General features: G+C 59.6%; 2 protein-coding genes across 5 annotated transcripts in view; one reads left to right on the plus strand and one right to left on the minus strand.

Moving 5' to 3' along the window:
* The first annotated feature begins 1,474 nt into the window (after positions 1 to 1,474).
* LOC144931435 (prolactin-releasing peptide receptor-like) lies at positions 1,475 to 3,717 on the plus strand. The gene has a single exon (XM_078855256.1). It carries the CDS (start codon positions 1,809 to 1,811, stop codon positions 3,216 to 3,218), a length of 1,410 nt encoding a protein of 469 aa, XP_078711382.1. The 5' UTR covers positions 1,475 to 1,808; the 3' UTR covers positions 3,219 to 3,717.
* Positions 3,718 to 4,795: 1,078 nt separating this feature from the next.
* Positions 4,796 to 12,480, minus strand: part of ELMOD3 (ELMO domain containing 3) — a 14,541-nt gene continuing 6,856 nt past the window's right edge. For 3 of the 4 annotated variants that reach the window (XM_078855259.1, XM_078855260.1, XM_078855258.1), the window contains exons 7-12: positions 10,613 to 10,736; positions 9,732 to 9,854; positions 9,199 to 9,329; positions 6,757 to 6,833; positions 6,485 to 6,612; positions 4,798 to 6,128 (exon numbers count right to left, since the gene is read on the minus strand). In XM_078855259.1, the coding sequence (XP_078711385.1) occupies positions 5,881 to 6,128; positions 6,485 to 6,612; positions 6,757 to 6,833; positions 9,199 to 9,329; positions 9,732 to 9,854; positions 10,613 to 10,736 (831 nt within the window). In that variant the 3' untranslated portion in view covers positions 4,798 to 5,880. Of the gene's footprint in view, positions 6,129 to 6,484; positions 6,613 to 6,756; positions 6,834 to 9,198; positions 9,330 to 9,731; positions 9,855 to 10,612; positions 10,737 to 12,480 lie in introns of all 4 variants that reach the window. The other variant, XM_078855261.1, reaches the window with a different exon arrangement.

The following is a 12,480-nucleotide window of genomic DNA, read 5'->3' on the forward strand; positions in this document are numbered from 1 at the left end:
GAGGGTGTGTGTGGCGGGGAGGTGTGGGGAGCTGCAAATCCCAGGCTGTCGTGGGCTTACCTCCCCATCAACAGGAGGCGAGGAGTGGTGGTGGTGGTGGTTTACACCCCCACCGATGCACATCAGTGAGGGACATGCAGGCAAGGCTGTTGTTGGAAGGCGTCCATCAAGGACCCCCTTCAAACCCACAACAGTCGTCTCTGGGCTCGGCTAGCTGATGAAAGTTGCAAGCGACTTTCATCAAACGGGGGGGGTGGGGGGGGGGGAGATCAGGACTGTGCCTCGTGCAGCTGCCATGGCTGCATGGCAGCGTCGACCTCCCCGGAGACCCTGGCCGACAGAGGCGACAGAGGCGGCATTCCAGCGAGCCCCGAGGGTGAGCGCAAGGGCCGCTCCGGGCGTCTGCGTCGTGCAGGAGGACGAGGAGGAGGTTCGGAGCGCCGTGCGGCGCCGTGCGGATGAGTGGTGGAGGTCGCGGGGTAGCGCGCGATCAAAACGTCGCTAGAAAAATCCATTTAAAATCCACCACGGGCGGAGTGGGGCCGTGACAGACACGCGGGGCGAGATGAATCGTCGAGTTGAACTGGGAGCGCAAAGCGAGGAAGGCACCGCCACAAGCCGCAACACCGCAGCCAACGCGACCACGACTCCACCCCGCCACACCCCACGCAGTTCCACACCGCTCCACAACAAAGATGCCCCGTATAGCCTGCACAGACTGTTGGGACAAGTGCTGTTAGAGAGCACCTATGAATGCCGGCACGGCACACCACGCCCTGCCGCCTTTGTCTCCCCAGGTGGTGATGTTTTACACATCACATTGGGTACTCACTTCAGGCCGAGCTCACCTAGGGGAGGCCCATGACAAGTTCGGACAATCGTCACTGGCGTTGGCCGTGAGCGGGAATCGAACTTGGGCCGCCGGGTTTGTAGCGCTGCGCACCAACCGCTACACTACCGCCCCCCACAACACAGACACACGCCGACACAGACACACACAGACAGACACACACACACGCCGACACAGACACACGCAGACACACACAGACACACACGGCGGCTCGTGTGTCCGCAGCGCTGCGCCGCACACGCGGCTTGGCGAGGCCTCCTCCTCTTCGCCCGCTGTGCGCGTGGCGGTCGCGGGGCTCCCGGGCCGTGCCCCTCCACCCTCGCCTCACCTGCTGCTGCTGCTGCTGCTCCTGCTGCTGCTGCTGCTCCTGCTGCTGCTGCTGCTGCTCCTGCTGCTGCTGCTGCTCCTGCTGCTGCTGCTGCTCCTGCTGCTGCTCCTGCTCCTGCTGCTGCTCCTGCTGCTGCTCCTGCTCCTGCTGCTGCTGCTGCTGCTCCTGCTGCTGCTCCTGCTGCTGCTGCTGCTCCTGCTGCTGCTGCTGCTCCTGCTGCTGCTGCTGCTGCTGCTGCTGCTGCTCCTGCTGCTGCTCCTGCTCCTGCTGCTGCTCTCCTCTGCGCACCTCGGTGGTCCACGATTTTCCGATTCTGTCTCGGCCCCTTTATATAGTCGTGCTCGCTAGCCCTGCTGCCTCGCCATTGGCTCATCGGCCTCATTGTTCGGGGTGGGTCAGCTGTTTTAATTACCCCCACCTGACTTAATCAGCCCTGATCGACACTCCTGACAAGAGGCGGCTCGCTCATTGCATCAGTGGCGGACCCGTCCCGACATTGGTCAAACGTGTCGCTGCGGGCGAGGTCTGCATCGAGGGAGTGAGCGAGTGTCCATTGACCACCGTCACAATTCCAGGTGTACTGAGCATTTCTGAGGTCGCAGTGGAGGGGAAACACTTCAAGATGGCGTCATGGGGCAGCGTGGGCTCACCACGCTGGGGCTGCTGTGCCTCAAATGTGAGAGGAAGTTGCCCACCACTGCGAGTGGCTGGCTGTGTGAGAGCAAACCAGAGCCAGACACCATGCGAAATGCCGATCTTTGTCTTTCATGTACATCCGTGCGTGTTACAATGTCCGCCTCACGAACTTTATTGAAGCACTTTCCACGCACACATCACTCCTCGTCCCACTCTCTCCCGCCCAGGAACCGCAAATCCTTGACGATGTCGCTCGCCCCCGATCCGAGCGACGCGAACGCCACCGCCGCCACCGCCGCCGCCGTCGTCAGCAGCGACCTCCGCGCATCCGGCCCGACGCTCCCCGCGTCCCTCTCCACCCCGGACGATCCCACGGAGGCTTCGCTCGCCCCCACGGACCAGCTCGAGTCTCTGGAGCTGCTGGAGCGCTTCAAGCCCCTGGTGGTGCTGCTCTACGCGCTCCTCGTCACCGCCGCCATCGTGGGCAACGTCCTCCTCGTGGGCGCCATCGCGCGCGTCAAGAGGATGCGCACCGTCACCAACTTCCTCATTGGCAACCTGGCGGCGTCGGACGCGCTCATGTGCGCCCTGTGCGTGCCCACGTCGCTGGCCTACGTGTACGACCCGCGCGGCTGGGTGCTGGGCCGCGGGACCTGCCTGGCCTCGCTCTACCTGCAGCCCGTCACCGTGCACGTCTCCTCCTTCACGCTGGTGGCCATCGCGCTCGACCGCTACTCGGCGCTCGTGCACCCCCTGCGGCCCCGCATGTCGCCGCGCCGCTGCGGCCTCCTCGCGGCGGCGCTCTGGCTGCTGGGCGCCGCCCTGGCCGCGCCGGCGCTCGCCAACACCCGCTACGTGCGGCTGCCCGCCGACGACGGCGGCGAGGCGGAGGTGACGCTGTGCGAGGAGCTGTGGGGCGCGCGGCGCGAGCGCGAGCGCGTGGCGCACGCCGCCGCCCTCGTGGCGCTCACCTACGCGCTGCCCCTCGCCGTGGCGGTCGCCGCCTACGCCCGGCTCGGCGCGAAGCTGCGCGCCCGCGTCGTGCCGGGCAGCGTGACGCGCGCCCAGGCCGAGCGCGACCGCCGGCGCCGTCGCAAGACGCAGGGCCTGCTGGCGGCCGTCGTGGCGGCCTTCGCGCTCTGCTGGCTGCCGCTGCACGCCTTCAACCTGGCGCGCGACGTCGACCTGTCGCTGGTGGCGCCGCGCTACTTTGGCGCCGTGCAGCTCGCGTGCCACTGGGTGGCCATGAGCTCGGCCTGCGCCAACCCGCTCATCTACGCCTGGCTGCACGGCGCCTTCCGCGCCGAGCTGCGCCGCCTCTTCTGCTGCTGCTGCCGCCGCGGCGGCGCGGCCAAGGCCAAGGCGCAGAGCAGCACGGCCAGCCTGGCCAGCGTGGCCCTCTGAGGGCCCTCTGGGGGCCCTCAGAAGGCCCGGGGGCCGCCTGGGCCTGCGCTCGGTCTGGGGCGCACCTGGGGCCAGTTCTGCGGCGTGACCTCGTCTGAAGGGTGGAGCGCTACGGCAACTCATGAGGGCAGCAAGACCCTCTTGAGGCGCACGCACATTGCTGTGGTCTTGATATTTGCCAGAGGAGATGACATTTAATGTTGTATTAATATAGGGGGCCATATTCAGAGATTTCAGGACCGTCGCCCCCCCCCCCCCCCCTTGGGAAGTGTCTCGATCTGCCTTTTGACGACGTGGTGAGGGAAACCCACCACTCGTGTTAATGTACCAAGGTTTGTTTGACGTGACTTTAGCAGGTGGGGGGGGGGGCAAACCCCCTCCAGTCCGCTAGCCCCCTAAAGCTAGGAGGCTGGTTGAGGCTCGGGGCCACCCATGCAGTCTAACAGAATTCAGGGGTCCACAACGGATTGGAGTTGAGGAGGATGAGGCGGATGGTGATGTTAGAGGTGACAATGTGGGGAGGTGGTCACGGGGCCACGCACTGACCCCTCCTGGGCCACGTCTCCCCTCAGGGGTGAGGGCGGCAGCTTAGCGGGCAGGTGAGTGCTGGGTAGGTGAGCGGATAGGTACGGTAAGTCGTACAGGTGAAGAGTGTAGGTGAGTGGGTCCACGAGCCAGCAGGTGAGACTGAAGATGAGTGGACGAGTGAGGCGGCAGGTGAGCGGCAGGGCAGTGGGTGAGGTGAGTGGGTAAAGCTGCAGACCAGGCATCGCGTTGCCCCGGCAACGTCGTGTTGGTGTTGGAGAGTTCGCGAGGTCAACTCTCTCAGGTCAATAAACGTGGATGTAAAACTACACGATTGTATTCACAGTTTTGTTTGCGCTTTCTGAATGCATTTGTCCATCAAGTAGCATGGATTGAATAAAAACCCAGAATACCGACACGCTAACCTGTGCCGTTTTCGGAAAGTTGAGCCAACATCTGCCGTCTCATCGTCTGGTGCAAACAGCAAACGGTAAAAACGCGACTGCGGCGACCGACACGGTGTGGGGCGGGGGAGAGGCCTTCAGCCAGCAGCGGAGTGACACACGGCTGCTGCACCACGTGTTTGTGTCACGCGTCTATGTCACGCGCGCACACGCGGGAGTCACCGCACCAAGTCACCAGCAGCGCCACGCACCGGCGGCGCCCGGCGTTGACTCGGAGCACAACCCTCGCGTCTCGCGCCACTGCCGAATTCCATCTATACCCCCCTCTTCACCCCCACCCCCTTCACCCCCACTCTCTTGACCCCCACCCCCTTCACCCCCACCCTCTTCACCCCCACCCCCTTCACCCCCACACCCTTCACCCCCACAGTGCGTCGCCCTCACCTCACCAGCCCCGCCGCCTCCTCACGTCGGCCAATCAGAAGCTGCCGATTGGCCATCCCCACATCAGCGCCGTGGGCTGCTCAGAGGGCTTCACCCGAGGCGCTCGACCCGTGCCGATTGCACGTGAATCGACGATCCGCGAGACGCACGCGCGTCGCATCGCGAGACGCACGGAAATAAATCACGAATGCGGATTGAGGCTAACGGACAAGATTTAATGCACGAGACGATCAATACGAACGAGATTAACACGTAGTAGGCTTTCGCGACCAATATTAATAATAAATGTTTTTGGGTTACATCGCGATTTAACAAATCGCGGTACTCAAATTGTAAATGTTGTGGATTTACTCTCCAGCACGCCGGTGGGCTGAAGCAGTAACTGGAGTTTTGTTTACGCGACAAATCCCTTACGCATTGGCTGTCGGGTGGTGGAGGGTTACAACACACTTGTACTTACGCGATCTAACCCAAAAACCTTTTTTTTATGAACAGTACAAACGAAACGGTACAAACGAGACAAAACAATCATACATTCTACCCCCTAACCCTAATGACGGCAATTCATGGAATCGCCGCTGGGTGAGCTGTTAGACATCTGATTTTGATCATTATTCCCGAAGCGCTTCCCAGTCTCCGAGTCGGCGATGTCCGTCTCTGCGCGCCGCTGGCCGCAGCTGGCGTCAGAGTTAGCGGCACCTCCTCCCCCGCCATGTCGGACTTTGGCGACACAAACGTCAAGAGCGGCCCGATCTCCAATTCATCTCACACCGGTGCGTTGGTAGCCGTCACGCGCGTGTTTAGCGAACCGGCAAACGGCCTACGCGCAATGACTACCGCCGCCCCCCACTATCGCCATCACTACCGCCACAACTATCAACTACCCCCACTAACCCCGATTTCTATTTGCTTCATTGTCGTACTATATTTGTTTACGTCACTTTGGTGGCCAGGGTCACTCTTGCAAGTGGGATACTCCTACCCTGGTCTCTCGCATTCTCATCTTGGCTACACACAATGAACTTGAACCCCTACCACTACCACCGCTCCCACTATCACCACAGCCACCACCACCGCCATGACTACCAACACTGCCACTACGATCGCCATCACCATCACCCCTTACAACCATTACCACCACTGTCACCAGCGACCGCTACCACCGCCACCTGTCATTAACTTTCTCTTGAGCGGAGCTCATCACCGGAGCAGCACCGCGACACCCCGTCGCTCCACCCGCGACCTCCGCCCTCCACCACGTGACCCCCTCCCCGCCCTGCACTCCTCCCTTAGGGCGCCGTGCGCTCGTCCACGATGTATTGCTGCCCCCTGCCCCCCGCGTGCCCCCCCTTGCTTCTGTCCGCGCGTCCGGGGGGGCTGCCGTCCATGTCGGAGACGGAGGAGAAGCCGAGGGTCTGGGCTGCGGTGGGGCCGGTGGGGCCGGCGGGAGCGGTGGGGCCGGCGGCGCCACCGCTCAAGTGGAGCTCCAGCTGGCGCAGCAGCTGCCTCGGGGACCGCTTGGCGGCCACCTCCACTTCTAGAACAAAGACAGAGACCCCCCGGAGAGACGGTTGGGGGTCAAGCACTGTCCGCGAGCACCTATCACGGCTCACGAGAGGGTGCTGCGGATATCAGCGGTGTAGCAGTTGGCGCACCGCGCTACGAATCCGGCGACCGGAGTTCAATTCCCGTTCACGGTCCTGGGCCTCCGCTAGGTCGCCACTGGGAAGACAAAGGCGACCGGGAGTGGTGCTGGCCACCCAACTCCTCGTGTGCTGTGCCGGCCTTCATCGGTGTTGCTACTCGCGAACGGCAACTGCCCCAACAGTCGGTTAAGGCTAAACACGGATCTTTCCGAGCATGTGGGCGAGCGAGCGAGCGGTGGGTCCGCACCCTGCAGCACGGCGCCGGAGTCAGCGATGGTGCAGTGGCGCTCCCTCCACGTGCGGTGCAGCTGCAGCAGCAGCGCAGCAAAGAGGTCGCTCAGCACCGGCACCACCTGCAGCCGGCGGTTACACTCCCTGCTCGCGGCACACACAGGGGTCGGGGCGGTAGTGAGCGTGCAGGTGGATTCACTGGCGAGTGGGCAAGTGAAATCTATCACCGCTTAATGCGCGGTGCCTGTGTGCGGTGAGTGTGGTCCGCCTGGTGAGTTTATTACTCACCTGGTGAGGCACTCCTCGCGTAGAGCCTGCAGGCAAATGCGGCTCAGGTTGATGGACATGATGCAGAATGGGAAGTTCTGTAGGAGATAGAGAGTGTGGTGAGTGTGTGCAGTGAACGAGTGTGTACACACGTACGTGCGCGTGTTTGTGATGTGAACGCGTGCGTGCATGCGTGTTCCTGTGTGTGGGGAGCGGTAGTGTAGTAGTCAGTGCCCTGCGCTACGAATCCGGTGACCCGAGTTTAATTCCCGCTTACGGCCAACACCGGTGACGATTATCTGAACAGGTCCTGGGCCTGCCCTAGGTCGACTCAGCCTCAAATGAGTACCAGGTGTGGTGTGTAAACATCGCCACTGGGGAGACAAAGGCGGTCGGGCGTGGTGCTGGCCACCCACCCCCTCGTGTACCGTGCTGGCCTTTATAGGTGCTCGCTAACAGCACTCGCCCCAAGAGTCTGTTAAGGCTACACGGGGGATCTTTGTCCTGTGTGTGTGTGTAGTGTGGTGAGCGTATGTGGCGAGCGCTGTGCCTGTGTGTGGTGTGTGTTTGTGGTGTGGTGAGTGTATGTGGCGAGCGCTGTGCCTGTGTGTGGTGTGTGTGTGTGTGTGGTGAGTGTATGTGGCGAGTGCTGTGCCTGTGTGTGGTGTGTGTGTGTGTGGTGTGGTGAGTGTATGTGGCGAGCGCTGTGCCTGTGTGTGGTGTGTGTGTGTGGTGTGGTGAGTGTATGTGGCAAGCGCTGTGCCTGTGTATGGTGTGTGTGTGTGGTGTGGTGAGCGTATGTGGCGAGCGCTGTGCCTGTGTGTGGTGTGTGTGTGTGTGGTGAGTGTATGTGGCGAGCGCTGTGCCTGTGTGTGGTGTGTGTGTGTGTGTGGTGAGTGTATGTGGCGAGTGCTGTGCCTGTGTGTGTAGTGTGGTGTGGTGAGCGTATGTGGCGAGCGCTGTGCCTGTGTGTGGTGTGTGTGTGTGGTGTGGCGAGTGCTGTGCCTGTGTGTGTGTGTGGTGTGGTGAGTGTATGTGGCGAGCGCTGTGCCTGTGTGTGGTGTGTGTGTGTGTGTGGTGAGTGTATGTGGCGAGCGCTGTGCCTGTGTGTGGTGTGTGTGTGGTGTGGTGAGTGTATGTGGCGAGCGCTGTGCCTGTGTGTGGTGTGTGTGTGTGTGGTGAGTGTATGTGGCGAGCGCTGTGCCTGTGTGTGGTGTGTGTGTGTGTGGTGAGTGTATGTGGCGAGTGCTGTGCCTGTGTGTGTAGTGTGGTGTGGTGAGCGTATGTGGCGAGCGCTGTGCCTGTGTGTGTGTAATGTGGTGAGTGTATGTGGCGAGTGCTGTGCCTGTGTGTGTGTGGTGTGGTGAGTTTATGTGGCGAGCGCTGTGCCTGTGTGTGGTGTGTGTGTGTAGTGTGGTGAGTGTATGTGGCGAGCGCTGTGCCTGTGTGTGTGTGTGTGTGTAGTGTGGTGAGTGTATGTGGCGAGCGCTGTGCCTGTGTGTGGTGTGTGTGTGTAGTGTGGTGAGTGTATGTGGCGAGCGCTGTGCCTGTGTGTGTGTGTAGTGTGGTGAGCGTATGTGGCGAGCGCTGTGCCTGTGTGTGTGTGTAGTGTGGTGAGTGTATGTGGCGAGTGCTGTGCCTGTGTGTGGTATGTGTGTGTAGTGTGGTGAGTGTATGTGGCGAGCGCTGTGCCTGTGTGTGTGTGTGTAGTGTGGTGAGTGTATGTGGCGAGCGCTGTGCCTGTGTGTGGTGTGTGTGTGTAGTGTGGTGAGTGTATGTGGCGAGCGCTGTGCCTGTGTGTGTGTGTAGTGTGGTGAGTGTATGTGGCGAGCGCTGTGCCTGTGTGTGTGTGTAGTGTGGTGAGTGTATGTGGCGAGCGCTGTGCCTGTGTGTGGTGTGTGTGTGTAGTGTGGTGAGTGTATGTGGCGAGCGCTGTGCCTGTGTGTGGTGTGTGTGTGTAGTGTGGTGAGTGTATGTGGCGAGCGCTGTGCCTGTGTGTGTGTGTAGTGTGGTGAGTGTATGTGGCGAGCGCTGTGCCTGTGTGTGTAGTGTGGTGAGTGTATGTGGCGAGCGCTGTGCCTGTGTGTGGTGTGTGTGTGTAGTGTGGTGAGTGTATGTGGCGAGCGCTGTGCCTGTGTGTGTGTGTGTAGTGTGGTGAGTGTATGTGGCGAGCGCTGTGCCTGTGTGTGTGTGTGTAGTGTGGTGAGTGTATGTGGCGAGCGCTGTGCCTGTGTGTGTGTGTAGTGTGGTGAGTGTATGTGGCGAGCGCTGTGCCTGTGTGTGTAGTGTGGTGAGTGTATGTGGCGAGCGCTGTGCCTGTGTGTGGTGTGTGTGTGTAGTGTGGTGAGTGTATGTGGCGAGCGCTGTGCCTGTGTGTGTGTGTGTAGTGTGGTGAGTGTATGTGGCGAGCGCTGTGCCTGTGTGTGTGTGTAGTGTGGTGAGCGTATGTGGCGAGCGCTGTGCCTGTGTGTGGTGCTGGGAGAGGCGGTAGAGGTCGCGTGCGAGAGGCAGGCTGTGGGGCTCCGTGAGCGCACACAGCAGCTGCATCAGACCCAGCAGCCCCGCTCCACGCAGGTCGGTGCCCGGGTCACTGCCTACACAGTGCGCGCACGCACACGTAGACGCACGTACACGCACGTACACACGTACACGCACGTACACACACGTACACGCACGCACACACGCACGCACACACGCACGCACAAGCACGCACACACACACACACACGCAAGCACACGTACACACACGTAAACGCACGTACACACGTAAACGCACGTACACACATGCACGTACACGCACGCACACGTACATACACGTACGCACACACATGCACACACGTACACACACAACAAAGACTCTTAGGTGTTAAGTACTGTTAGCAAGCGCCTATGATGATGACGATGGTGCTGGTGGTGATGGCAATTGTTGCCGTGGTGATGGTGGCGATGGTGATGATGGCGGTGGCGATGGTGATGATGGCGATCATAGTGATGTACCCTGGAAGCCGATCTCCTCCCAGTGGGGGCCGAAGCGTGGGCAGTCGAGGCGGGAGCCCGTGAGCTGGCGGTAGACGGTCTGCAGGATGCGTGTGTGTACGGCCTGGCTGTGATCCAGCGGGCCTGAGCACACACATATCCCCCGTGTAGCCTACACAGGCTGTTGGGGCACGTGACGTAACACGCACGCGTGCGTACGTACCACACGACACGGTTGCTTTTGCTCTGATTTCTATTTGCTTCGTCGCCGTACTTTACTCGTTTTTTGTGTTTTGTAATTTTGGTGACCCATGTCACTCCTGCAAATAAGACTCTATCCTAGTCGCTCGAGTTCCCACCTGCTTGCACAACATCACCTGGAACTTGACTGGAGTTGTACCAATACCAATACCCGCCCTTCGCCACTAATTGACAGCGACGACACCACAGCGCCCGTGCCAGGCCAGGTGCACTTCGAGGCCACGTGAAGTGTCGAAGGCTTGCCGACAGGAGGTCTCGGGACAGACCCAGGTGCCATGGGTTAGCGGAGATGACTGGTAGATGCACCAGCTGTACCCCCTACTGTGCCAACTTGTACACACACGCAATAGACAACCCACATATACACCACGCACATGTACATACCACGCATAGGTGTGCATTCACAGGACTTAATTTCAGCCGAGTCTGTCCAGGTCAGCGACTAAAATAAATCTGCACACGGCACACCACGTCGAGTAGAGCTCTTGCGATGACTGTGGCTACGACTAGTCCTGTGCCTACCTGTCTATAACCGACCCGGGAGAATATTCAACGATACAACAACAATAATATCTGTCTACCCACGCTCAAGTGCGTACACACACACGGACATGCACACACACGCGTGCGTGCGTGCGTACACAGAGCCATGGTGAACACCAGGTCTCGCTCTCCCTGCAGCTCCCGGCGGAGGCGTGGGGGGCCGAACAGGAAGTGTGCGAGGGCCGAGAGCCCCCCTCGACGCAGCGTGGGCTGAATCAACTTCTACGCGGGGGAGGGAGGAGGGGGGGCAAAGACAAAGATCCCCCGTATAGCCTTAACAGGCTGTTGGGGCAAGTTCTGTTAGCGAGCACCTATGAAGGACGGCACGGCACACGAGGGGGTGGGTGGCCAACACCACGCCCGGCCGCCTTTATCTCCCCAGTGGCGATGCTCACTCATCGCACCAGGTACTCATTTGAGGCTGAGTCGACCTAGCGGAGGCCCAGGACCGGTTCAGATAATCGTCACCGGTGTTGGCCGTGAGTTGGAATCGAACCCGGGTTGCCAGGTTCAGAGTGCAGCACGCTAACCGCTACACTACTAAGACACAGACACATGCAGACACACACACACAGACACACACACACACACGCATACAGACACAAACAAACACAGACAGACACACAAATCCATCGGTGTCAGCTCCAGGTTCGTAGGTGGGTGGTGAATGTGAAACCGCTCCAACCCTCGGCAGCAGCTCTTGCGGTGTGACCCCCTGCCGAGCTGGGTCCACTGCTTCATGTCACCCCCCTCACCCACCACATCCCTCTTCGTTTCGCTGTTGCCCTTCTGAGGAGGTGCAGGCACACCTACAGTTGCTGTCTTCCTCTGTCTCTGATGAACAAGGTTGGCTACATACGCTGTGTGAAAGAAGTTCAACACACAAACTGTCTGCCTAAATCCACATCGGTCTGTGGCAATATCCCATTATATTGAATACACCTCACTTCATAATTTGTATTCACTATCCTATTATTAACAAACATGCATTTAAAATACCGACAGAGATACCCCACGTACCCGGCATACAGAGAGAGGCTGCTCGAGCGAGTGCTGTTGGCGAGCACCGATGAAGGCCGCCAGGGGACACAGGGAGTGGTGCGGCCACCACCTCGCCCTGCCACCTTTGTCTCCCCAGTGATGATGTTCACACACCTTGCCAGGACCGGTTCAGATATTCACCACTCTTAGTCGGGAACTTGGGTCGCTGGGTTCGTAGCGCAGCGCCGTAACCACTGGCGGAGCCCGTGGGGGGGGGGTGGGGTGGCACGTGCCCCCCCAATTAAATTAGGGATTTCGATCGGATCTTTGGGGTTTATTAGTAATAAATCGGCATTTTACGACCCCCACTGCCACTGTGTAGCATATTATTACGTGCCAGGGACTCTATGAGATGATAGGACAATAATCTGAGTCCATAATTGGCAATAAGTAACGACAAACCAGTTGCGTATACAGTACACGACTTCCCTGAAGGCAAGCACCTTCAGCTAGCGCGATGCCGATCACACAACGCGGTTCGAATTCGACCCTCGATCGATGGCTGCGCCATCGCCGCACACGCGTCGAATAAAAAGCAAGGGACAAGTCCTTACTTACTAACAAGTCCTTACTTACTTACAACTCCTTACTTACTAACAAGTCCTTACAAACTCACAACTCCTTACTTACTCACAACTCCTCTATAATTTTTCATTGCTGGAGGGGTTGCCCCCCCCCCCACCTGAAAATCCTGGCTCCACTATTGCCCGTAACAACCACTTGCGCCTCCACTCCCCGCATGCACACACACACACACTACATACACACACACACTACACACACACACTACATACACACACACACTACACACACACACACACTACACACACACACTACATACACACACACACTACATACACACACACACTACACACACACACACACTACACACACACACACACTACACACACACTACATACACACA

Source organism: Lampetra fluviatilis, chromosome 4 (assembly GCF_964198595.1).
Source record: "Lampetra fluviatilis chromosome 4, kcLamFluv1.1, whole genome shotgun sequence".
Classification (NCBI taxonomy): domain Eukaryota; kingdom Metazoa; phylum Chordata; class Hyperoartia; order Petromyzontiformes; family Petromyzontidae; genus Lampetra; species Lampetra fluviatilis.